Source organism: Zootoca vivipara, chromosome Z1, assembly GCF_965207765.1.
Source record: "Zootoca vivipara chromosome Z1, rZooViv2.hap1.1, whole genome shotgun sequence".
NCBI lineage: Eukaryota > Metazoa > Chordata > Lepidosauria > Squamata > Lacertidae > Zootoca > Zootoca vivipara.
The window spans coordinates 38,871,684-38,897,767 of NC_142583.1; the positions used below are offsets into that span (position 1 = coordinate 38,871,684).

Consider the following 26,084-nt stretch of genomic DNA (forward strand, 5'->3'; position numbering starts at 1 on the left):
GGAGGGGAGGGGATTGGCGGAGAAGGGGGCGTGGCCACGGAGCCGCTGGCGTCGGCGCCGGACGCGGGAAGCGTAAGTAGCGCTGCTGTTGCTGGTTCTGTTGAGGGAAAGCCGCGTCCCTCAACATCCTCCTTGCTCTCCTTCGCCTGTAATATATGTGCCCCTTTTCCCCACAAGAGAAGGAGATTCGGTCCTTAACGCTATCAGTTAGGATATTTATCGCGCGCCGTCAGGAACAGGTAAGGTAGCAATGGAGACGCCCGTCCTCGCCCACCTGCCGCTCTTCCTTCGCCAATGGAGGGAGTAGGGTCCCCCCCAAAAAAACCTTAGATCCAGCAGGCAGATGTAATGGGTGACAAGAAAGGGGAAAAAATGAGTGGAGAAAAAGAAAAAGAAAGGACATGGGATACAGAGATGAAGTGGAAGTGTAGGTGTAGGTAAAAAAGGTAAAGGTAAAGAATCCTTGGACAGTTAAGTCCAGTCAAAGGCGACTACGGGGTTGCGGCGCTCTCTCGCTTTCAGGCCAAGGGAGCCAGCGGTTATCCACAGACAGCTTTCTGGGCCATGTGGCCAGCATGACTAAACGGCTTCTAGTGCAGCGGGACACCGTGATGGAAGCCAGAGCTCATGAAATGCCATTTACCTTCCCACCACAGTGGTACCTAATTTCTCTACTCGTGCTGGTATCCTTTCAAACTGCAGAAGCCGGGACAGAGCAACAGGAGCTCATTCCATTGTGTGGATTCGAACTGCCGTCCTTCCGATCAGCAGGTGTAGAGGAACGCTTCGAGTCAGGGTGTAGAAAGAGAAGAGGTACCTTCTTAAAACAGAAGGATTTGACCAAGGGAGAAAGTGTCCCTGCTCATGAGCAGACAGCCTTTCCTTCATGACCCCTTCCTTGTCTGGGTGTACTCAAGAAGCTAATGTCATGTGCCTTTACCTCAGCCAGAGTCTTGATGTTGCTCTGTTGGTTCATTGAACAGGAAGATGGTAGGCAGAGACTTGACTCGAGTTAGTGAGGCACAGGTGCTGATCTGGGTTATGTGACTTTTCTGGTAAGTTTATTACCGTGCATATGTGCGCTCAAAACAATGCACCTTGCAAAGGGCACAGCACCTCCTTATGTCTTTTGTTAGAAGGATGGCTTTCTATGTGGTAGCACCTGATTCAGGGCTGGAATGAGTGAAAGGCAGGGCTGTGGGCAAAGTGCTTGTCATGTAGGCATTCCACAGGCACTCCTGTCACAATTAAATTCATTGGCCATTGGTGCTACTGACACTAATGCTTTAAGGAAACTGGCCAGCACAGATGTCAAGTGGATTTAAAAATCACAAGTTGCATGCGGAACACTTGCACATGTGTTCACTTTACTCATGTCCATTTGGACTGTCATGTTTTGGAACTTCACATTCATAGCACATGCATATACACATGACACAAACAGCCGCTGCCACATATGAGGACTGCTCATGTTATGACAACAGCAAAAACAGCTTGGTAGGCCTGTAAAAGTCTGCTAAAGTAGCAGCATTACTTGTTTAGAAGAAGATGGAAGGCTGTGCTTTGCAGCACCCTGGCTCATGTTCCTTGGTACTCTGAGAGGGATGTGAGATAACATCCTATCAAAATATGCCCAACCTCCTAGTTGTCCACTGTAATGGAGTCTCAAGCAGCCTGAGTTGAATCTGATACATTTGTTCTGCAGACCTCTTCATTGCCTAGCTAGCCACTCAGCCTTCTCTTGGAGCCACTTTTAATGAGATCCAGCTAGGATAATAATAACTAAAGGAAGAGGAGGAGGAAGTGGTGGCGGCAGCAGCAGCAGCAGCAGCAGCAGCTAGGTCCTGCCTTGGCGGCAACTCATCTCCCTCAACTGAAGACTGTTGGGGGAGTAAAGGAGGCAGTAGTCAGATCCTGCAACAGTAGCATACCTGGGAGGAGAGCACCTGCTTCTTGCCTTCGGCAATTCAAATGTCAATGACCAGGCTTGGTTTTTTAGCCAATACTGGTAGAAATTTTACAGTCCATTAGGATTCATTTATTTGACAACTTATTTTAGTGACCATTATGTCTGATTACTGTGTCATTTTGGATTCTTTGGAGCATATCTGCACTCAAAATTTGAAACAGGTTCTGGCAGATGTAACAAATAGTTTCAAGCAAATTAACAATATGAAATGCTGCCAGGCAACAGTTTAGGAAGGGCCAAAAGTGACTGGTCTTTCAGAAGAACTGATGGAATGGCCATGCTTCCCTTCTCTCCAAAGCACATACTGTACATAGGCTTTGCATTCAGGCAAATGAAAAGGATGGCAGTAGAGGGATGGAGTGACTTGTCCCATCTAGCATAGAACCAGGTGGACTGCCAGAGAAGGGATGCCCTTTCCTCCTGGCCCAGCTTAAAAATGCAGTGGGTTGCTACAGGAGGGATGGAAATTTCTGTACTTCCTTTGCAGGCCCTCTGTTGGTAGGCTTGTTTACAAGAATGGGTTAGATTATCTAGAGGAAAGATCAGAAATTGCAAAAACTGGTCTTTTATTAATTGCAAAAACAGTCTTAACCACCATGTCCTATATTGTTTGTCTCGCAGAAAAAAGTGTGCCATGATGTCTGACTTCCTGAATATTTGCTCTGTAATTGTGTCTAGGGAAACATTCTTCATTTGTGTTGCATGAAGATTCTGTTTTCCAACCATGAAGGCAGCATGTTATTACAATGGAAAATTGCTTCCTAAGAGGCATTGGTGAATGGTTGCAAACCACAGATTCTTGACATTTTGAAGAATTTGAAAACTGTTTGGAAACCAGATCTGACACACTGGAAATTGTTATTGCTATTAATAAATTTGAAACTATTCCAGTAGCTGTAACTAATACAACTTAAAGGTCTCTTTGAATTTTCCCATTGTGTAATTATTTTATAATTCATTCCTGATAATGGCTCTTTATGTTTCTATTGTGACTAGATCCGCAAAGAACAATTTAATTCTTTTACTGCTTGTGCTAAACAGATGAAGGACCACAGCAACAAAATATACTGTACTGTAGTAGTTTGTGGATATTTTGTTCAGAAAAGACTGCCTTCTGGTGTCTGATCTGGGAATTGCTCTTTTAATTACAGCTTAAATATGCATTATTTTTATTATCTTAATCTGATACATTTCAGCTAAATTGATGGTTAATTACTCATGCAAAATAAATGGAAGGAGAAATAAAATGGAGTCAAAAATGCTGATTATTTTGATTTGTATTCCAAGGAGTTCAGAATTAGGGCATCTATGATGCTTTCTCACTTTATCCCCACAAGCTTGTGGGATGGGGATGAGTTTTATACTGAGTAGGGATTTGAACCTAGCTGCCCTGGTCCAAGTCCTAACTGTCCCCTATTCTACATAGGCTTCTGAAAAGGAAAAATGCAATTATACAATTCTTTCAAAGTTGGTTTTCTGAATATATTTTGCACAGATTTTGTTCCCACTAGCCCAGATAGCTTAATATGTCTTGTTTCATTTTCTGTACAGTGTTCAGGCTAGATATTCCTGCAGCCTCATCCCATTGCATGTTTATACTGAAGTTCAACTTACTCTTCTGTAAGTGTCTGTAGGTTTGCAGCCCTACTGTATAACTGGACCAAGAGTGGCTAACTTGGAGCCTTCCAGAGCTGCTGGTATGTGAACTGCTGTCAGTCCCAGCCAGTGTGACTGGTGGTCAGGGGTGATGAGAGTACAGCAACATATGGAGGGCCAAAGGTTAGCCTCAACTAGACCGTGCATAGTCTGAAATATATTCTTATTAATCTGATATATCATTATTATTGCATTTATTATTGCATTATTGCATTGCCCTTCATCAAGAGACCACAGGGTGGTGTGCAACATAAAATGCAACTAGACTTTTCCCATACAAAATGTTAAAGATGAGGATTGTGGTCCTAAATGCTGTAGTGCCCTTTTCAGTATGTTAGGTTTCTCTTTTCCTCTTCCAGCAGCCACTCAGTAGCCTGTATGCAATTCCTTGTTGCCCGTGGCAACCAGCTGAGTGGTTAAATAAAAAGATATATACTGTACAAGTAAAGTAAAGAGGTTTCATCTGTTGTGCTAGCATCAAGTGCAGGCATTTTTAATTAGTTGAGTACATATATGCTATTTGCATGTGCCAAAGAGGCTGTCTACATTGCCACCCAAAGTCGCTGTGTTTGTGGCAGACTCTCAAAATATTGTTCTTCCTTCTCCTTTGTCTTGAACCTGGATTATTTCTTTAAACATATTTGTAACTTCTCCTTTTCTTAGTGAAAAATGACCACTGCTAACAAGACACCACCCGGTGCAGATCCAAAGCAACTGGAAAGGACTGGAACTGTTCGAGAAATTGGATCACAAGCTGTTTGGTCACTTTCCTCTTGTAAACCAGGTAAGTGCAAAGTGTGCACATACAAACTATTAATATCTGCTGAATTTCTCAAGTACTACTTAGTGTGATTTTCTGTGTCAATTTAAATTAACTAATGTGTATCTGCCTTTCTACCGTACGTTATATGGCCTTTTGATCTAAGAAAAAAAAAGAGGAATTTGGAACTGTACCAATTGTCCAATATTGCTAGTGGAGTTTTCTAGATAACTATGGTGACAGTACTCTATTATTAGTTTGTTCCCATGTTCAGAACCATAACAGGGCCTCCCAGATCCTAGGATATATGATATTACAGTGGAACCTTGGTTTTCGAACGTCTCGGAAGTCGGAAGTGCCATGTGGCTTCCATATTGAGTTTTCCTGTAAGTAAATGCTCCCAGAAGTAACTGCTTTGGTTTTCGAACATTTTGGAAGTCAAACAGTCTTCTGGAACGGATTACGTTAAAAAAAACGAGATTCCACTGTACTATGATGTTTTTGACATCTCCATCATAGGAGTGCAGTGGTGAAACCCATATGTACTTTTTCACACTAGGATTTGGTGTGGATCAGTTACGAGATGATAATCTAGAAACATACTGGCAGTCTGACGGATCACAGCCTCATTTGGTGAACATCCAATTCAGGTAATGAATATTATATATATTGGATTTTATTGCAGTCGTTATTATTACTTTCATTGGAAGAAGGAAAAAGATAGAGGCTGCAGAAGGAGTGTGTTATTTTGTTTTATTTATCATAGCTAATCCCCAAACATGATTTGTAGTAAAATGGTCAGAAGTTATAACTGTTGAAACTAGGTCTACTGTAGCTTGGCTACATAATATTATAGTTAGTGGATATTTGGCTTGTTTAAATCCGCTGCTGCCTAAAGGTCAAACATAATGATTGAGGAAATCTGAACTTGTTTCAGGGCTAATAGTTCTGAATTAGTTTCTATAAGATCAGATTCCAATGGATTCCCTTTCTCAGTGGCTTTAGTTATTATCATATTGCTACAAGTTTGTCTTGACTTTGAACTCCATCCACATTTGCATGAGACAAGACACACTTCATTGTTCATACGCTTACCTGGAAAGAAAAATAGTTGAGAGGTGCAAGTTAACCATAATAGCCCTCCCTTCCCCATCCTCAGATTATATGCATATACAGTAATTAGGCATTTGACTATTTTTACTGTAATTGTTTGCATGGTTTTAAAATTTCTGTCGATGTTTACTGGTTTTTTAAAATGATTCCCCCCCCCATGTTGTTAGCCTTTTTTTAAAAAAAAAATATCTTTAAGCTGACTTGAGTCCCTGTCGGGAAAAAAACCATGGGGTTTAAATAAAAATAAATATAAAAAATTATACAAGGAGAGTTAAGCTTTCTAAGGGGCTGAACATCAGGATAACCAAGGGAGCCAATGATCCCTTAACTGCAGAGCTGTCTGCATACTTCCATGTCTGCTGTGTGCCTAACGCAAAGTGTTCTGAATGACCTTGAAGGTCTTGGAGCACATTGGAAACATGCCATTCCATACACTGGTTCTGATAACCTTGCAGCACAATTGTGACCGTGTCTACACAGAAGAAAGTCCTTTTAAATTCAGTGGGGCTTACTCTTCCAGTGAGGAAGACCCTTTGGGTGCTTCCTCCTGTCTGCATAGCCATATTGAAGGCATAGTAGAACTGGCCTTTGAATGATTCTCTTTACAAGTATATTATAAAATAATAGACATTGTTCTTGATATGAAACAATTCATTTCTGTCAGCTGTCTTTTGTGTTAGGGATTTTCACCCACCATTCAAGCATGTTCCCAAAGTGGCTTGTAATGTTTCAGAATAAAATAATTAAGATAGACAATGATAAGTGTTGAACTTTCCATACTAAGTAAATATATACTGTACTGTATAGGACTGTCTGAGCCCCTAAGTCCCACATTGATCAGTGAGATCCTCTGAAGGAGTGCTATTATTTCCCCCCCTTTTTGCAGAGGGTGAAATGGCCTCTACTATAGTGTTGCTAGACTGATGCTATGGAACACCCTTCCACCAGAGATTTGGTAGGCAGCTCTTGAAGACCTTTCTATGCCAGTGAGCCTTTGCAGCTTTTTCATTAGCCAGTCACTAACAATGATCTGTATTTTTAACAGTGTTTTATGCTTAGTTGTTCAACACTGTCCTGATTACTTTTGAAATAGCAGTATAGAAATATGTTCATGAGTAAATAAATAGCACATGGACATATATTGGGTAATTCTTAACAGGACTTCGGTTTTGCCATTTTTAATTATTATTATTTTTACTTACAGGAGGAAAACAACAGTGAAAACGCTGTGTATTTATGCAGATTATAAATCAGATGAAAGCTACACTCCAAGTAAGATCTCTGTCAGGGTAGGAAATAACTTCCACAATCTACAGGAAATCCGGGTAGGTGTGCTTTACTCCTTAAAACATTTTGTCAGACCAGTTACTTTCAGTCAGAGAATACATTGTCTGTGGTGCTTGATTATTTTTTTTACGTGACATTCAGTAAAAGCTTTCCAGAAACAAGGTAAAACAAGTTGAAACAATGTAAAAAGGCTACATATCAAATAAAACTAAGCAGTGTACAAAACAGAATTTAAAAGTTAAAGAATTAGAATCTAGCAAAAAAAGATACATTATTTAGAGGTATTTATAAGCCACTGCTATCTCTATCTGAGGGAGGTTCTATCATTAAGAAGACCCACTTGAGGAGACAGTGGGGCAACCTCTCATTTTGTATTCCATTTAAAGTTACCGTAACACAAATTGCTAGAGTAAAAAGAAATAGCATTAACTAGGGTTTAGAGCAGGCTTCACCAACCTGGTGCCTTCTAGATGGGATCTACAAATCCCATCAGCCCCAGCCAGCACTGATGGTACCAGATTTACCAAGTTTGGTTTAGGACACATCAATGTGTGGGAATGTGCCTGCCTTTCCATCTTATGCAAATTCATCCCCCCACTCCACCTGCATTACAGCATTATGTATAATTATCCCCAAAGTCGAATAATGTAAGGTAGGTCAGCTTTCCCCAACCTTGTGCCCTCCGGCTACAACTTCCAACTTCCATGTCTCATCTAAAGAAGCATCACAGTTGCATCCTGGGAGTTTTAATTTAATCTCTGGATCAAGAAAGGAAACAAAACATTTTTTAAAGTAGAACTTGCTGCTTTAAATGAACATTCAGAAAGTTCACCCATTGCTGGTGTGTGTGTGTGTGTGTGTGTGTGTGTGAGAGAGAGAGAGAGAGAGAGAGAGAGAGAGAGAGAGAGAGATTTTGCTTCTGCTGTCTGCAAAAAGATTACATATTCAGGAGGCAGGTAGGTAGCCGTGTTGGTCTGCTGCAGTTGAAACAAAATAAAAAAATTCCTTCCAGTAGCACCTTAGAGACCAATTAAGTTTGTTATTGGTATGAGCTTTCATGTGCATGCACATTTCTTCAGATACTTCTTCAGTTATATTCAGGAGGCATTACTATCCTTCTGAATGTATTTGCCCTCAGTGACAAATATAATAATAATAATTTATTATTTGTACCAAACTTCCCTGAACACGGCTGCCTTCAGATGTTTTCTAAATGTCAGGTAGTTATTTATCTCTTTGACATCTGATGGGAGGGCATTCCACAAAGGCACTGGTTGGTTCTGTAGTGTTAGGCCATCCTGTTTTAAGAAGTGATTCCTGGTCGGCTGGGAGCAGCCACTTGCTTGATCCAGAAAGAATTGCCCTCACTCTGAATAGCTTTGCTTGCATTTAATGATACAGTCATGTAGTGAAATCTGTTGTGCTAGGTGGGATTGTGATGTCATCCTGTTCGCTGTGTGATGTGATCCCATATTGGCTAGGATAGCTCCTGTTACAAATACAAGGAGAAAAAAACAGTAATTGGAATCGTGGGGGTGGGGTAATACAGAAAGGGCAGCATATAAGGGAAATAGCAGAGAACAGGATTGGGCGGAGAACACTCACAATTACAGTGGTGTTTTCTTTTTCTGGGGAGGCAGAGGTTTCTGTCCCACCTCCAAAAGCATTACTTCCAACATGAAATTAAAAATCCTCCTTATCTGTACTTCCTTTTTTACATTTAATGTCCACTAGATGTCATTGTTGGCTTTAAATTTTAGCTATTGGAGTCATGCTCCACCACCCTCTCTACTCGTAGTAAACGATTATTCTTCTATAATGATATGTAGTTCTACGTGTATCCTTGGTAATTTGCAGGGGCTCGGGGAGAAACTTGAAAGCTTCTGCTCTTCAGGCCACCCTTGATGTGTGTGCGAGAGAGTTTTGAAAATATGCTTTAGTGGACAATTTTAGGTTTTCATAGACACAAATTATAAACCAGGGTGCCTTTCTCAACTGTTGCCAAGCTATTCTGGAGTACTATTCCCCCCGCTCCCCCAACCTCCAAATGTTTGTTTCCTTTTTGTAGTTTAATAGTCGTTATGGGGAAATTACTACATTATTCAACACCCCCAAACAGTAAACATACCACAAGTCATGATTACTTTCCTTATTGCTCCTTATGGCCTGTGATTTAACAAGAAATTAATAAGACTATGTGTCTTTAGTCTGTTAAGCACTAACACGTCTGAAATCCTGATAATTCTGTAAATTGTTACTGTCGCTGCTTTGTTGCGTGGTTCCCAAGTTTCTTGTTGGCATCTGTCTGTCGTGGGAGACAATGGAGGAGTGCGTCTTTGGGGTGAAGTCCATCTGTTGGGAGAGTTACAGTGCCTGCTGTGGCTGTAGAGACTGATACAGGAGAGACATGTTTCATTGCAGCTGGGGCAGATGAAGGCATCCGGTTGTGCTGCTGCAGATGCACCGTGGCGTTTCTTCTCTCTGCTCCTCCCAGTGGTCGTGCCACCTCTAGTCATGGCTGTGGATACACAACCTGACTGTCTGCACTACCCCATGATTTATACGAACACTACCCCATAGCACTACCCCATGATTTATACGAACACATGTCAGCAGGCCTTTGGCTCACATACTCTTCTCTCTCCTTTGTTCATCTAGTGTAGCCATGATGAAGAGAGATGAGGTTTTAAGTTCAGTATTGTCTGAACGCAGGCAAACGCTAGTTGATCTGAACAAAATTAAGTTGTAACAAGCCAGCTTCATAAATTATGGCTTGTAGTTAACTGGTTTCAATTAACCATGGTTAAAATTAACCACATTTTTTCTGAATTCAGATGACTTAATGAGCCGTGGTCAACCTATAAGGTAAAGGTAAAGGGACCCCTGACCATTAGGTCCAGTCGTGACCGACTCTGGGGTTGCGCGCTCATCTCACATTATTGGCCGAGGGAGCCGGCGTACAGCTTCCAGGTCATGTGGCCAGCATGACAAAGCCGCTTCTGGCGAACCAGAGCAGCACACGGAAATGCCGTTTACCTTCCCGCTGTAGCGGTTCCTATTTATCTACTTGCATTTTGATGTGCTTTCAAACTGCTAGGTTGGCAGGAGCTTGGACCGAGCAACGGGAGCTCACCCCGCCACAGGGATTCGAACCGCTGACCTTCTGATCAGCAAGCCCTAGGCTCAGTGGTTTAACCCACAGAGCCACCTGGGTCCCACGGTCAACTTATAAGAGGATGCTAAAGTTTCTGAACTTGCACCTGCTAGTTTGTGAGCCCAAGACTTGTTGCATCGTGTTCTCAGTAGGCAAAACCTGAATCAACCCAATGTAATTTTGAGTTATTTTGAGCAACGTCAGTTCTTTGTACAGTTATTCTCTTGTTTTGAGGCTGATTAATTGGGTGGAAAATCCAACTAAATAATTTTTAATATTTTTCCATGGATGCTTGCCCAGCTCATGGTGTATAATGAAAATCCCATGATGTCCTGTATTTCCTCTCTGTTTACAACTGTTATAAAACAATGGCTTCTTGGTGTTAGCTGAGATTTTGTACCCGATATGAAGTGTGTATTTACCTTTCCTGGAGTAGCTACTCTAATCTGGAAAACATTTAAACTTGGGAACCAAAATATGTATATTATTGTCCTTTGAATAGTTTCAATCTCTGGAAACTGCATTTGAACTATATCTTTTCAACTTTTTGAGATCGTATCCTGTGAATCTGTCAGCATTTGGGAAGAAATAGTAATTTGGCATATGGGCCAGCTTCACTATAAATTATTTTTTTCAACCTGCCATTCTGTAGTAGCATTAGCACTGGAAACTTTTATCAGTGTGCTTAGAGGGTTTGTTAATCCTGGGTCTAGCAACATGTCTATTTTTGTCAGGTTTTTCTCTGTAAAAATATTGTGATCTGTAAAATGTACCTTAATGAATGCATGAGTACTGTTCATAGTGGGACCTTGTGGTGAAGAGCAGGTAAAAATCTAAGAAATAGCGACTATAGTATTAGCTGGGGTTCTGGAACTAAATAAGAGAGATTCCCCATGCAATATCACCAGCTGGTTTTTAAAACTCCCCGTGCGGTTCAAAACAGTTGGTTGTGTGGGAAAGCTGCAAGAAACCCAATAAAAAAGCCTCATTAGTATATGAAACTACGTAGTTATCTGGCTGATGGGATCTTGGCCATACAATTTGGTAAAAACAAACAAACAAAAAACAAACATTGCGAAGGCTAGGTCCAAAAAAAGTTTTAAAAAAACAAATAAGGAAGAAGAAGAAAAACACCTCCTTATCCTTCCTATTAGCAAAACATTTTACCATTGTGGCAAATGGCATTTAGAAGGTTCTGAACATGACAAATATCTCCAGTAAAGGCAAGTGGCTTATCAGCATAGCCTTTGTACATTGCACCATGATATATGACCAGCAAGATGCTTTCTGAGCCCATCCAAATGTACTACCCTCCCTTTTTTTAGGGAAACAACCTACAGTGTGGCAGCATTAATATGTGAACATGAAGTCATGATTTAGCGCTACTGTAGTTGGACAAGCCTCCGCAAACATGAGCAAAGCCTTGGGCTCTTCCTGTATGGCCAGGAGGAGGACTTGAGCTGAGTTTCATTTTCACTTGTAAGCAGTAGTGGGCAGTGGGGTGGGGTGGGGTGCATCACTCACTTGGTTTCTAGTTGGTCATGTTACAGGGAGGTAAAGGGTGGGTAGAGAAACTGGCACAATGGAAACACACTGGCAGTAGAACTGGATTAGCTCTGCTGTTGCGTTTACCCCTTGCCACCCCTCTGCCTCCTAGGAAGCAGCAGCAGCGCAACCAGGCAGAGGTCAGGGGAGCAGCAGTGCCACGCCATGCCATACACTATTAAGAAACTCTGGCATAGTGTTATGTCTGAAACAAAAATCTAGGCTTAATCTAGGTTTAAAGCGAAGTTTTCAAACAAGTCAGTTTCAAACCACCAGTTATGAAGCTTAATTAATGGTTGCTCAATTAACCATTGTTTTAAACCAGGATCCCTGGTTCATATGTATCGCTAATCTGAGATATGTTGAAAGCAAAACTAAACTCTGCTGAAGTTCTCATCCTGCTGCATAGCAAGAGGGGAGGATGGAGCATATAAACCCAGGGCTTTACTTAGGTTTGTGGAGGCCTTGCCCAAGTCGCGCTAAACCATAGTTTGGTGTTGCCTGTGAACTGGGCCTGTGTGTAAACTTTGGATAGACCCAACAATTCAGGCTGAAAGACCTATCATAAATGCATTGTATGGACTGGGTTAAAGCAAACAACCATACGGCAGGCTGGACTATAGCCCATTTATTCTGCCTCTGTCTCCATATATCGTACCATATCCTTGGTGCATAGAAGTTGGATTCTTTATAAGACATGCCAATTTATTTTTAAAGTCATGAAGTGTTGGGATTCAGTGGGGCTTCTTCCAGTTTTATTTACTTATACTGTATAGATTTATAGCCCAGGCCATACTAAGGACTCACACAGCTGACATTGGTTTAGTAGTCTGTATATGTTAGGTATATGAGGGCATATACCTAAAAGAGCCCACAAAAGCAAATTGATCACTTAATTGGGCGGGGTGGGTTACTCTGCCCCTCCTGAGTGATATGCTCTCTTGTGAGATCAGAGGATCCAGAACACAAAGATATTTCTCATATTTGCACCGTTCAGCATCTTTCTATTTTCTTAGATAAGTACTGATGTTTCATCAGTGACTGGGAGGCAACTCCACATTTTCTTCTTCTGATCCCCTGGTCTGCTGAGTCATGGCCCTTGCCTTCTCCCAGTACATTATTCCAAATAACTGAGCTATGCCTTTAAAACTGGATCAGTTAGTATATGGTAGTGTTAAAGGACAAGAGGAGCTTTCTGGAGCAGGCCATAGCCCCTCTGTTTTCGCAGTGGTCTATCAGCATGGGAAGTCCAAAAGCAGGACCTGATTGCACAAGCAGGTGGCTGGATATTTATTTATTTGAGGTATTTATATCCTGTTGATCTGAAGATATCTAGGCGGGTTACAATAATTCAATAGACTCACAATAAAACATCACTGAAGCTAAGAAAACAGATCTCAGTTAACCATCAGTAACATCAAAAAAATAGAAATAGCACCATGGTATGCTTTCCTCAGCCTTGGAAGATGTGATAGCCAGAAGGACATGTTGCTACCCTATTTATCACCCTGGAATATTTGCTGCTTCATAAGCAGATGATCAGCTTCTCTAAACTAGATGGCGGCTGTTAGTCAATGATCATACACTGAGGACTTTTCCATGTGTATAGACTACAGTTTTTATTACATTAGAATTTGTGAATAACTTTAATGCTGCCTGTTTGTTGATGACAAGTGTCTGTCTGGACACTTGATTCTTCCACTGCCAGCAGCCCAAGCCAGCATGGCCAGTTGTCAGGGATGATGGAGGTTGTAGTCCATAACATCTTCAGGGCAGCAGGTTGGGGAAGGCTGTTCTCAATCATGGCTGCATTCCCTTGGGGGGGGGGAACAGTGTGGGACACATAATTCCTGTAAAAATGAAAGTGTACATACATGATGCATATGGATGGTTCCAAAGAACAGCAACTAATTAAATGTGCCCAGATGGCTTTTGACATCAACTTTTATAATAACATTGCTACTCCCTTCTCCGTGTTAAAAAACAAGCTGTTTTGGAAAGTTGTTACTATTATCCATTCATTTATTTAAGTTATATACCTCCCTTTATCCAAAGATCACAGGGTGGTTTACAGCATTAAAGTACAAAATGAAAACACAAATTGTCTATTGTAACAGCAGCAGCAGTGACAACAACGACAACAACAATAACAACAACAACAAAAACCAATAATCCTCTCCTCTCAACACACTCATTAAAAAGGGTCCAGGTCAGTTCATATGGGGAGAGGCAGTCCTTGAGGTATTGTAGTCCTGAGCTATTTAAGCTTTATAGGTTAAATCCAGCATTTTGAATTGGGCCCAGAAATTAATTGACAGCCAGTGCAGTTGGGCCAGGATTGCCATTATATGGTCAAACTGTCTTGCTGCTGTGAGCTACCTGGCCGCCAAACTCTGCACCAGTTGAAGTTTCCAAATTGTCTTCAGAGGCAGCACCTCAAATAACATTTCACAGCCCCATGTATAACTCATTGCAGTAATCTAACCTAGAGGTTACCAGAGCATTGTCAAAAGAAGTTAAGCTATCCCTTTCTAGATGCGACAGCAATGGATCCAGGAGTACATCCAAGCTACGTACCCGCTCCTTCAGAGCGTGTGTGACCCCATCAAGAGCAGGCAACCTTCCATCCATCCATCCATCCATCCTGTCTAGGGAACCTCCCACTAACTGCGCCTCAGTTTGCCTCTCCCCATATGAACCAACCTGGACCCTGTGATCATCATCTGATGCTCTTCTTCATGTGCCTCCTGCATGAGCAGTCTGGAGGGTGGCAACATGAGAGTTGGCCTTTTCTGCAGTGGCTCCCTGTTTGTAGAATGCTCTCCCCAGAGAGCCTCACTTGACACCTTCACTACATATCTTTAGGCTTCAGGAGAAAATGTTTCTCTAAAACCAGGCCTTTGGCTGATTGAAATGTGTTTGTGGGAGGGGTGTTATTGTTTTGTTTGTTTTTTATTATGTATTTTTTGTTCTCATTTTGTATTTTTATGTTGTGAACCGCCCTGTGATCTTTGGATGAAGGGCAGTATACAAATTTAATAATAATAATAATAATAATAAAGAAGAAGAAGAAGAAGAATCAGTCTTCTCTGGATTGTTTGCTCTCATCCAGTCCATTACCAAGGCAAGACAGCAGTCCAGCACATCCACTGCCACACCTGCAGATGTAAAGGAGAAGTAGAGCTGGGTGTCTTCAGCATTATTGAAAACATACTCCAAAGCTCCAGATAACCCCACTGAGCACTTTTATGTAGATGTTAAACAGCATTGGGGATAAAATGGAACCCCGAGGAACCCCACATTGAAGGCTTTACAGGGCCAAAGAGCACTCCCCAAGCAATACCCTCTGGAAATGACCATCCAAGCAGGACTGGAACCACTGCAAAGCAGTGCCACCCACTACTAACTCGGACAGCTGCTCCAGAAGGATGCCATGGACAATGCTACTGATAGCCACTGAGAGGTTGAGAAGAATTAACAGCAACACATTTCCTCTGTCTCTCTCCTGACAGAGGTCATCATACAGGGCAACCAAAGCAGTTTCTGTGCCAATATATCCCCAAATCACGTCGTTGCAATCCTGATGGTTTACAATGTCAAATTCCCAAGCTTAATAATGGATTGGACTTTTTAGGTGTATATGAGAGGTCCTTTATGGTTCATGCTCATAGTCTACAAAGCAAAAGAAATACAGGCAACTCTCCATTTACATGGGGATTACATTCCGAGGCACCACATGCTTACGTTAAATCGCATATAATTGGAACACCCTTTTGGAAAAGCCTGCAAACACCTTGTTCTGCCCCACCTTGTTCTATCCCCCTTTGTGACTTTTGGGGTCACTTCCAGGTTCAGCATGATGCGAGCTCATTGCTAGTTCTTGTGGTTAGAATTATTAGCAATATCTCTGGACAGCCAGTGGTCTCCAATCTATAAGGGGAGCTGCATTTTGTTGTGGATTCTGGATGTGGTCCACCAAACAATCCGCTAAACTATTGGGCAGAATGGCCAATAGGTTGCTGGACTAACTGACCCTATCACTATATAATAGAAACACTTGCAAACAAAATTTCCCCTGCCAACTAAATTGTAAGTGAAGAAATTCCATAAGAAATTGGAGTATCTTCTAAGAACCTTGGAATGCTATGATTCAGTCATTGGAGAGGGTTGGAAAATCATGTACTGAATGTGAGCATACTAAATATTTCAATGAGTTTTGCTGTTGTGATAGGCATGTGTGTGTTAAAAATATATAAAAAACTTGTTTTTTTTTTCACTTAGAACTGGATTTCCAAGCAGTTGTTAAGTTAGCTATTATACATACTTCTCCATGTCTCCATTTGTCTTCTTTCCTTGCTTTTTTTGCAAACTCCTATTTTTCTGATGAAAAGGCAAGAATGTTTGGCTTGCCACCACACTGTGTTGTAATGAGGGTGGAGTATGTTTGTCATTCTGTAGTGATGTCTGATTTTTGCATTAGTGAGACAATATACAGAACAGTACATCTGGATATTCAAGAGCATGTTCCTGTGAATCTATCAGCATTGTGTACTGGTAGACAGCAACTGCAGCAAATGGACTGCTCCTGTTCTTAAAACATAAAATGTCACTGTGGTCCATCTTTTAAATCTGTTACAGCAGTGATTAGAATATTTTATTTAAACTATGAAAAAATGGGGGATGGGGAAAAAAAGCATAATGCATTATTTCCTCTGAGAAAGAAGTACTCAAAAATACATTCTCCAGTACATAATTTTGTCTGCTTAAATGATGTGAAATGTCACATGGAAAGAAACTGCTTTGGTTTGGAAAAGAACAGCAGGAGACAACTATTTTTAAATAAAATATAGCTGTAAAAATAAGTTCCGAGAACCTCAAAAGATGACATGCTTGGATTCATTATAAGCCACAGGGAGATGATTGTCTTCTTTTAAAAAGCAATGATCAAAATTGCACCTGATATCTAAAATGATAGTTTAGTTGACTGGAAAGCTAGCTTACAGATAGTGGCTTAAAAAAAAAGTCCCTTAGATTTGTAATGAGGGGGAAATGATGGTATGTTTCACCTAAAGTAAGAGAGACAATATGTAATAAGGGATTTTGTGGTTTTACAGCTCAGTGCATGTGTTTGAAAGCTGTTCTCTCAGCATCGTGGGTGGCAGGTTATGCTACCATATAATGTATTGTAGTTGGCTCTCCACACTTGTCAGGGTTAGCGTTCAACCATTCGGAAAATTTTCCCATTGTTCTAGCATGTGAACCAAGACTAGCGTTGAATTCCCAATAACTTGACGGGGAAGGGGGGGGATGGAAGTAGTTTAATTAGAAAGCTTGAAATGTGATTACTTTTCTTACTGTCTTAATGTATTTTATATAATTCAAATCCTCAGTCTGTGAACACAATCTGTTTACAGTTACACTTGCTCAGCTTTGCAACAGCACAGAACAACCTCATCTGCAACCTTACAGAAACTTTGTATACTCTATTCTGCCTTTCTTCAGTGTTGGCTCTCCATTTCCATCTTAAACATGTTTGCTTTAGATGGACCATAGCTTTTGGCAGCTTTTGCATTTTTAGCAAATAATACTGTTTCTAGCAAGAGTCGCAAGCAAAAGAAAACCAACAAAAAAACTTTGTGTGAGGTCCTTGCAAACTGAACCTTGGGAAAGTTATGTTTCTGTATTTTCTCCTTTGTGCTTCTTCCCTATTCGTGTCATGGTTATAAATTATATAGTTTGAAATGAAGAATTAAGAACGTTCTATTTTGTGACTCTCTCTTTAAAAAAATAGATGGGGTGCAGCTTTCTCTCTTTTATGTGCCTGGCTTTATTTTCTCTTTACCTGTTTTCAAGGCTGGCACACAGTGAAATAAGCAGTTATGGCATTGAAACTCCATTGTGCCAGGGCTTAATCCAATAAAAACAGAAATACCGCCTGCTGAGTTGTATGCAGTGTGCTTGTGTGAACATCAATGTCTGCTGTTCACACACATTCCCCCCCCCTTCAAAGTTCTCTTTGGAATATTGGAGAGTGTACTGAGAAGTTTTTTTTGGCCCTTGTGTTTTAAAGGTTGTAGCGAATATTGTTCAGTTTGCTTTGGTAGGCTCACTAGATGTATTTCGCAGATGATCATTACTACATCAAAAAAGAAAAGAAACCAATGGTGGTGAGGGAGCTGGATAAAGTAAATAAGTGTTGTGTCAAATGCACACACACACACACACCAGATGCTCTTCTATCCTGTATTTGTTTTTTCTGCCTTGAAAGAAAAAAATATTGAAGGAGTGTTTGCATGTATATGTGTGTGGTAGCAGGGGAAATGATAGCTTTAAATATTGACATATAACCATTGAAGATCTTAAACTTGGATTTCATTTTAGATGAAGTATACCTTGGCTGGATGATACCTTAACAACAAAATGATTGCGCAGATACTTCTAGTGTTAGAATGTTTAGATCAGCTGTATTCCATATTTGGTCAGATGCAATGTGCACATCATTTCCAAGATAAATAGCTCCCATTGATGCTTTTTTTCTGTTTTGCTTCCCTTAGCTTTTTAATTAATTCCCACCCCCAACACACAGAGTTTTCAGCATCTTCATCATAATTTTGATAGCTGATTTGCAGAGTTCAAGCGATGCATTGGCAGTTTGTAACTTACCTCTTAGGTAAACCATAAACGAAAGAGGGGGGGAATGTAGATACTGTAGTCACAAATGCAAAAACTGCAAGCACTGGAGAAGTTTTTTTGGGGAGGAGGTACTGCTTGGAATATATAATCTACTTTCAGTTTTTGAAATATGGCTTGTGTGCCTTGTTCATACATGGTGGCCAGTTCGGCATCACTGCAGAAACATTTATCTGCCATTATTGAAATGATGCAACCCTCCAAGTCAGCTAGAACCAGTGAGGGTGGTTGTTGCATGAAGCTGTAGCATAGTTATTATGCTTGTTGCACCATCTTTATAATGCAGTTGAAATAAACTCATTTGAATGTATTGCTGCAATAAGAGCTCTGCTGCCACCCCCCACCCCCTGCAAATGATTGCAAGCACAGCTGTTACCACAAAACTTTATAGATCACAGCATCACTCAAATACTGATACCAGCTCTTGAAAGCTGTGTGTTTTGTTCGCTGAAAAGTGATTCCCCACCACCACCACTGGCAGAGTTGACCATCGAATTTGCCACATGGTTTTTTTATTGCAGTCCACTTCCTCATTCTATACTAGTAAAGCTGAATACTTTTTCCTGTGTTCACTTGCCTGGGAAAAGATCTGGAATAGGAAAAAGTATAATGGAGCATCCTGCCCCCCCCCGCCACGACCACTACAATCTGTGGTCCAGGGTCTGATGTGGAGGCAAGAATAACCCACCACCCACAAGGGTTTGTCTGATTACATTTCCTCTTGAGGCATACAAGTCAACTGAGTGAAAGTCAAATTCTGGCAGCACCTCTGCTGAGCATTTAGTATGCAGCTTGCTTGATATGTTATTTTACCTTCGTTTGAATCCCAAAGATGTCTGAGTGAGCTGCGCACCTCAGTAGTGTATCCTGTTGTTGTTGTTGTTCTAACATCGAATTGGAATCTTGTATGATGCAAACCCTACAAAGGATGTAAGATACTGGTCCAGTGTGGCATTCTTGGTCTTCTTATACTGTATTGTGTAGCCCTTGGTATATTTCTGTTTAGTTGTGCAGATGCAAAATTACTTTAATTCCATTGCTTAGTTATATATATATATATATATATATATATATATATATATATATATATATATATTACTCATTTTATTCATGCTCAGGAAATCTGTCTAGACATAACAAACAATTTTCAAAGTAAATTATGAACTTTCTTTTTGCACGTTCATAGTCTCTTTCCATTATATATGATAAAAACAGGACAAATTGAATTAGCAAAGAGTTGAAGTGAAGCAAAATTATTTTCCAACAGTTTTGTGTCTGTTTGGAGAAATGGTGCAAAAAATAAAACAAAACAAAAAACAAACAAACTCCAAAACCACTGCTAGGAAATAACTAATTATTTTTTCCCTCAACATTTTGGCATGCACTTTTTTTAAAAAAAAACTTCCCGTATTCTTACTATGGCAAAACAGAACACTGTGGATTGTATCCAATGCAGCGTTTGTGGAAGAGCACTTGCCCAAGGGCATTTCTCTGCTCCTTCCTTCTCATTGCAGCCTTTTGCATGCCACAAAAAGCCTGTCCTGAGGGTTGGGAGACGCTTGGGGAAGGCCTGGAATGTGAGGTGGGGGCCACACTGAGAGGGGGAATCGGGGGAAACCGTGGAGGCTGCTTGCAGTCTAAGCAGTGTTATCACAAAAGCATCCCAGTTCTGTAGATAGACGTATCTGTGTTAGTGTGCCAAGTGGCTTGCATTGATGTAACCACAGTGACATCAGTTGCAGTTTGTTAATGCGTAACCTGTGTAAAACAAATAGAGAAAAACTGTCCTGGTTTGCTACTTGTCAATTTCAAAAAGTAGTAAAGAGAAGATGAGCAATACGTACTGTGAGCATGCTTCTGGGATTTACCTATAACCTCAACCCATGATATTGGGGACCACTTTGATTTTTTGAGCTGAGTGCAGAAGAAGAAATTTTGGTCCCTGTGATCAAAATATCACACCTACCAGAATTCCCTCTTTTGCCCAAGAAGGAGTTCTCTGCCCCTTTGCATCTAGTCTATGCCTTTCTGCCCCCCCCTGCTTTTATGTCAAAATAGGAATGATGCTATTGCTGCAACCTACTTTAGTTAAGAGTGAGACCCACAAACTGAAGCCTAATGTACTAGGTTAGTGTCAGGGGGACTCCTTACAGGGACCCTCCCCCAGTCATCCTGACCAGCACTTCGCCCAGTGGCAGCACTAGCAACGGGTCAGGAGGAGGGAATGAGGAATGGAGTGGGGTGGAGAGGGGGCTCTCAGATGTGTCAGAGCCTAGGCACATGTCAGAGCCTAGGAATGCAGCACCTTCCGGTGCCCGAATTGAGGTGTGCGCCCACACACAGGACTAGGGGGCGGCGTTTTGGGGTGCCTAGGCTTTTATGCTGGCCGAAGAGCCGGAAGCAGCCATTCCCAGGTTCTGAATCGGACTAGGCAGTCATGTTTTCTGATATCTCTGCACTGTAAATAATATGCACAGTAAAACTCTGAAAGACAGAGCGGACTGGAGCGTCTTTACTCGAGAGTAGCCGCAACAATCCCCTGACAGTTAGGAAATCTGTAAGCTATCAAAAATGCTTGTTTAGATAATTATTTTGTCCTTAGGGAAAGAGCTTGTCTGCAAACCTTGGCTGAAAGAGCATAAAACCAGTAGACTGGACGTGTTGTCATTCTCAAACCAATCCAATGTGGCAATCATGTACAGAGTTGTATCATTTGCAGTGTAAATAAGTTAAGTCACTGTATGAGGTATTGTCTAATGTTTAGCCAATTGCTTTTTGTGCTTTCACCTCCTGGGCATATGTTGATCCCATTCTAAGCCAGTGCATTCAGTACTATGTGGTCATTTTTCACACTCCAAAGAAGATCTGTATTGAGCTGCCTGATCGTGATGCTGAGATTTCAAGAAAACTATTTCATAACTGCTTTGTGAGGTCCCTGAAATGCGCCCTGCAAGATGTACTATTTTAAATAGCCTACAGTTGAATTATACTGCATAAGTAGCTCCAGTTTAAGCTTGCTTATATATGTCACAGAACCTGGGGACCTTAGCAAAGCACCTTCTCCATTTATACTCAGGCAAGTGCTCTTTTTAAACCAGAGCAGACAGGGAATAAGCTTTTCAGCTGCAATCCTCACTTTAGGCTTGGGTGCTGGTTTAAGTTTGCTCTGAGTTATATCAGATACGACCAATGCCACATAGTTCAGTCTGTGCATCTGAGCAAGTCATCTACCAGACATCTGAAGTACTACAAACAGACAGCAGGTATGCTGTAGATGTCCAAATTCTGTTTCTTGTACATCGTCATGACAATTATCTTGAATATTCTACAAGCAGATAAATCTTTACTGTTATATGTGCAAAGTGTGTCATGAATTAGCTAGCATTGGTCTGTGTTGCTGTTTTTCTATAGTCAAGGAATGTTTATTGCAGTGCTAGTCCTAGTAAACGACAAACCCAAAGTAAGGGTTGTGCAAGTCATGATGCATTTGATTGAACTTTCTTTTATTTGTGGACATGTATGAATGTCTGAAACTTGCAGTTCTTTTCCTACTGTGGATAACCTCCAAGTGACGTCTTTTTTGCTTTCTTATAAATCCAATGAGGTCAACTTTCAGTTAGAACTCTTCAGGGCTCTAAAATTTTAAGAGGCCCCAAGGATCTTTAAACCCCCCCCCCTTTGCACATACAAAAGTTACTGATGACAGAGGACAAGTCAGTAGGAGATTCCAGACTTTTATAGTGTCCCACAGTTTCTCAGTAGTCCAGTTGACTTTTCTGCATGCAAAGCTCTAGCAAGAAGTATCCTCTTTCTTTTTATTTGAAACATTTATATCCCACCTTTCCTTTAAACAAAAGTCCCAAGCTCGGTTTCAGTGAGATTACTATGGCCGTGTGCCATTATTTCCTTACCCTGCTTCAGTTCCATGCCATTGATCCATTTTCAAAGTGATGCAAGTAGTGAATTAAGATTTGTTAGTGGAAACAGATCAAATGTTTCCCCAGTCCATCATCGACAATGGATAAACGAAACAGACAGAAACAAGGAATGGGTAGCATTTGCCACAGTGACAGCATTTGACAGTGTGGTAGACCTGGCATAAATTTACAGTACACTCTAAGTCAGGCATCCCCAAACTTCGGCCCTCCAGATGTTTTGGACTACAATTCCCATCATCCCTGACCACTGGTCCTGTTAGCTAGGGATCATGGGAGTTGTAGGCTAAAACATCTGGAGGGCTGCAGTTTGGGGATGCCTGCTCTAAGTAGAATTCAGATGTGTGCGATGGAAGGAGAGGTACCACATGGCTGTACGGCCATGTTTCTATTGTGTTCAGTGCAGCAGCTCCCACTGCTGAAGAGACAAGCTTCTCCTTCAACTAATGGCTTGTTGAACATTCACATCAACTTACCTATTACTTTGGTTCAAGTAACTTTTCATACTTCTGTTGCCCAGTACCTATTATGTATTAAAACACACACAAATAAAATAATATGTTTGTGGGTGGCTAGGTGGGTTGTAGTTTTGTTGTATTTACTGATCACTGTCAAGCAAGTTTTTTTTTAAAAAAGAAAGACACATTCACCTATTGTTTCCTTCAATAAGTCTCTGAAGGCCATATCGCGCATGTCACTTTTGCTAAATGGACAGTGCACAGTTGCTTCCAACTATGTGAGCACATGGTAAAATACAAAATTGTGATCTTTTCTACACCTGTTGGTGTCCACAATTTTGTTTAATCCTGCAGGAAAGAGGTTGTGTATAGTGCAGAGACTGTTCCTCTGAGCCTTCATTGGACTGTGTTCAAGGATTCCCTGCCATGGCATTTTGTCATTTCCACCATCTTGATGGTCTTTCCTTTTCTATATGTTTCCTTCTACAAAAATTGTTGTTGAAATATTTTTTTTTTCATATTTGGCATTTATTTGGAACCGGGCTGTCTTCCTGTAGACTCTCCAGGAATGTCTGTTTTAGCTTCTTAAGTGAATAGAAAGCTCTTCTGACCTAATGGACTGAAGTAAGCCACGTCTTGGCCATTTACAGGAGGTAACGGATGGTGGCCACACCGTCACCTCCCTAGGTGGTCGTTGCTTCACGAGGGCAAGCGAGTCGGCCTCTCCACAGTGAGCTCTTTGACTGGAGTTCCTTCTGCATTTCTTGTAAAGCTTCTCTTGTGGTGTCCCTCCTTTTGACTCACTTGGAATTTCTGAAGTTTCTCTTGGATACGCTTCACTTTCTAGCTGGAACTGGTGCATCATTGCTATTAACTTGTTCTCTTCTGTCTTAAGCGAAGAGATGGCAGGCACCCAAAATCTGCTACTTCATGTGTTGACAGTTCCAGTTTTGGAATTGCACAGCAGCCTGCTGAAACCTATTCCTTGTAGTTATGTTGTGGTACATGGGAGCCATGGGGCAGAAATTGCAAAATTCAGGATAAGTTATTCTTTCTTTCAAGTTATTACGAGGAGGCATGTGCACGTCAGGGAAGTGCAGCAAACTCACCAGGGGGGCAGGCGGGGGGCTATTTTCTGTTTGAGTGCCAAGATATGGTGCATCAATAAATTACTAGAAATAATTGCCTACTGAGAGGGCTTTTCAGCCCATTATTTAGAAGTGACATACTTGAAGTGTAAGTGTGTGTGTGTGTGTGTGTGTGTGTGTGTGTGTGTATTCACTCTGGTAAGAATTTATTTTTGCAAGTTTTATTTGTGAAGCACCCAGAGAACTTTTTGTTCATATCATTTGGTAAACTATATCATGATAAACACTTTTAAAAATGGATTAGCTGGATGTTTACTTTATTTTATTAGAGTGGTTATAGCCATTCTTTCCTCCAAGGAGCTTAAAGTAAAATACATAGTCCCCCCTTGCTTACTAATTTTAACAAAACCCCTCACAATAACCCTTCATTGTAGTAGGCTGAGGGATGAATAGCCCAAAGTCACTCAGTAGCTGAGTAGGGATTTGAACCCGGCTCTCATTTTAAACAAAAGCACACAGAAATTATAAATAGCCATGTTGCTCACAACTTTTTGGCATTTTGTTTGACCTAATAATGTTATTATAATACTGTAACATTTGGATTTTAAAGGGGCAATTAATATGATTTTAAAAAAGAAATCCAATTTAAATGCTAAAAATCTAATTACTTTTTTAAAATCATTGATTTCTATCCTCGCTTATTAAATATCTGATCTCAATTTGTAAATCCAAAAATAAAAGAATACCTTTTCCACATCTGAAACTAGTGATCTAAGTTTTGATTCTGCCCTTTGTTCCTTACTCTGCACCACATTCTGACAGTGCTCTTCTAACAGTTAAATTGTGTACATTGTCATATCCATGTTGCAACATGTCAGGAATGGATAGTTGGAATAAGATAACAGGAGTCTAATTTTTGCAGGTTGTGAAATTAAACTTGTTGTGAGATATTAATCTTCATGGTTTTGTACATGACAGTGAGCTTGTCTGCACATAACAACTAAACCATGGTTTAACACTAAGTGCACTCGTTCCTGTCCTCCTCCCCCCCATATGGCCAGGAAAAGGATTCTGCAGCATTTAGTTTTACTTTCTATGAATCCTTGCTTTCTCATTATGTATGAACCATAGATGGTGGTTTAAAACAACCTCAGGTTAGTTAAACAAGCCAGTTTTAATAACCCATGGTTTGAAGCTGGCTCGTTTTGAAACTGACCAGAATTTGTTCATGGAAAGTGAAACTAAATGCAGCAGAAGTCTTCCTGGATGAGAGAGAGGGAGAAGATGAGGGCTTCACTTAGGTCCACTCCCGCTCATGCACATAGCCCTAAATTCTGATTTATATGCTAACTGCACCAGTGACATGAAATTTCACAAACCGTCAAAATAGAAAAACTTAAGATGTGCAGCCTGTAGGGAGGGAAGGGGACAACCTTTGCTTCTGTCTTGCTAAGAAGATAGAAAAGTGCTTCACAAAAATCTAGCATACATAATTCCTTACACGGCAGTAACTTTGCAGTGTTGGTAGCTCCTGTCCCATGAACACTTTTATCTTTGGCAGAACTATGTATCTTCCTTGTTAAGATGTAGAAGTGGCATTTTGCAGAGGCCTAAAGAAAGCATTGCAGCCCTTCCTTTTCCTTCTCAAGGTCCTTGCTGGACTGTGATATAGCAAATGTGAGACGACTGTGGGATCATGTATGCTCAACTCTCATTTTCCATTTCAGCCCACTTCCTGTTGTACTGAATAATTAATTGCCTGTGCTAAGTGATAATTTAATCTGATTCCATTTCTACCTTTTTATTCTTCTTTTCTGCTCCAGCAACTTGAATTAGTGGAACCCAGTGGTTGGATTCATGTAGCCTTAACAGATACTCATAAGAAACCTATCCGCACTTTTATGATTCAGATTGCTGTTTTAGCCAATCACCAAAATGGAAGAGACACTCATATGCGGCAAATCAAGGTGTATACACCAGTGGAAGAAAGTTCTATTGGTAAATTTCCTAGGTGTACAACAATTGATTTCATGATGTATCGTTCAATCAGGTAAACAAAGCTCAGTTTTGTACTATAACATTGTATTTTTGTTTAATTTTCAAATAAAGACATAAAATCTTGTTGCACTGTCTAGTTCCTGGGTGGGTGGGTGTGCACTGCAGACATCCTCATGGATGTAACTTCACTATTGTTTATTTTATTCCAAGAAATGTATTGTTTATCCTTTCTAGAAACAGAAGAGGGGAAATCTCAGAAGCTTCTTCATTTGATAATTATCTGTTAGTGTATTTTATTGTATAAATCCATTATTACGTTGGGCTCCTCCAAGAGTGTGTAAATGGCTCTTTACGGTAAAGTGTGATTATGTAATTTTGTTCAATGTACAGGGAAGCGGGTGAACAAATTCATAAACTTTGCCTTTACTGCC

General features: G+C 40.7%; 1 protein-coding gene across 3 annotated transcripts; it reads left to right on the forward strand.

The window, feature by feature from the left end:
* Positions 1 to 18: 18 nt before the first annotated feature.
* Positions 19 to 25,776, forward strand: ANAPC10 (anaphase promoting complex subunit 10). 3 transcript variants are annotated; one of them, XM_035112468.3, is made up of 5 exons: positions 19 to 239; positions 4,289 to 4,409; positions 4,945 to 5,035; positions 6,703 to 6,823; positions 25,479 to 25,776. In XM_035112468.3, the coding sequence occupies exons 2-5, from the start codon at positions 4,295 to 4,297 to the stop codon at positions 25,707 to 25,709; spliced, it is 558 nt and encodes a 185-aa protein (XP_034968359.1). In that variant the 5' UTR covers positions 19 to 239; positions 4,289 to 4,294; the 3' UTR covers positions 25,710 to 25,776. The 3 variants fall into 3 exon arrangements, with proteins under 3 accessions (XP_034968359.1, XP_034968357.1, XP_060134616.1); XM_035112466.3 differs by having other exon boundaries at positions 19 to 72; XM_060278633.2 differs by lacking the exon at positions 19 to 239 and adding an exon at positions 703 to 3,748.
* Positions 25,777 to 26,084: the final 308 nt, after the last annotated feature.

Excerpts from the sequence above, each read along its gene's own strand:
- ANAPC10 (XM_035112468.3), top strand. The coding sequence starts at position 4,295 with ATGACCACTGCTAACAAGACACCACCCGGTGCAGATCCAAAGCAACTG. Across the intron at positions 4,410-4,944 it reads ACTTTCCTCTTGTAAACCAG|GATTTGGTGTGGATCAGTTA; the intron begins GTAAGTGCAAAG and ends TTTTCACACTAG. Across the intron at positions 6,824-25,478 it reads ACAATCTACAGGAAATCCGG|CAACTTGAATTAGTGGAACC; the intron begins GTAGGTGTGCTT and ends TTTCTGCTCCAG.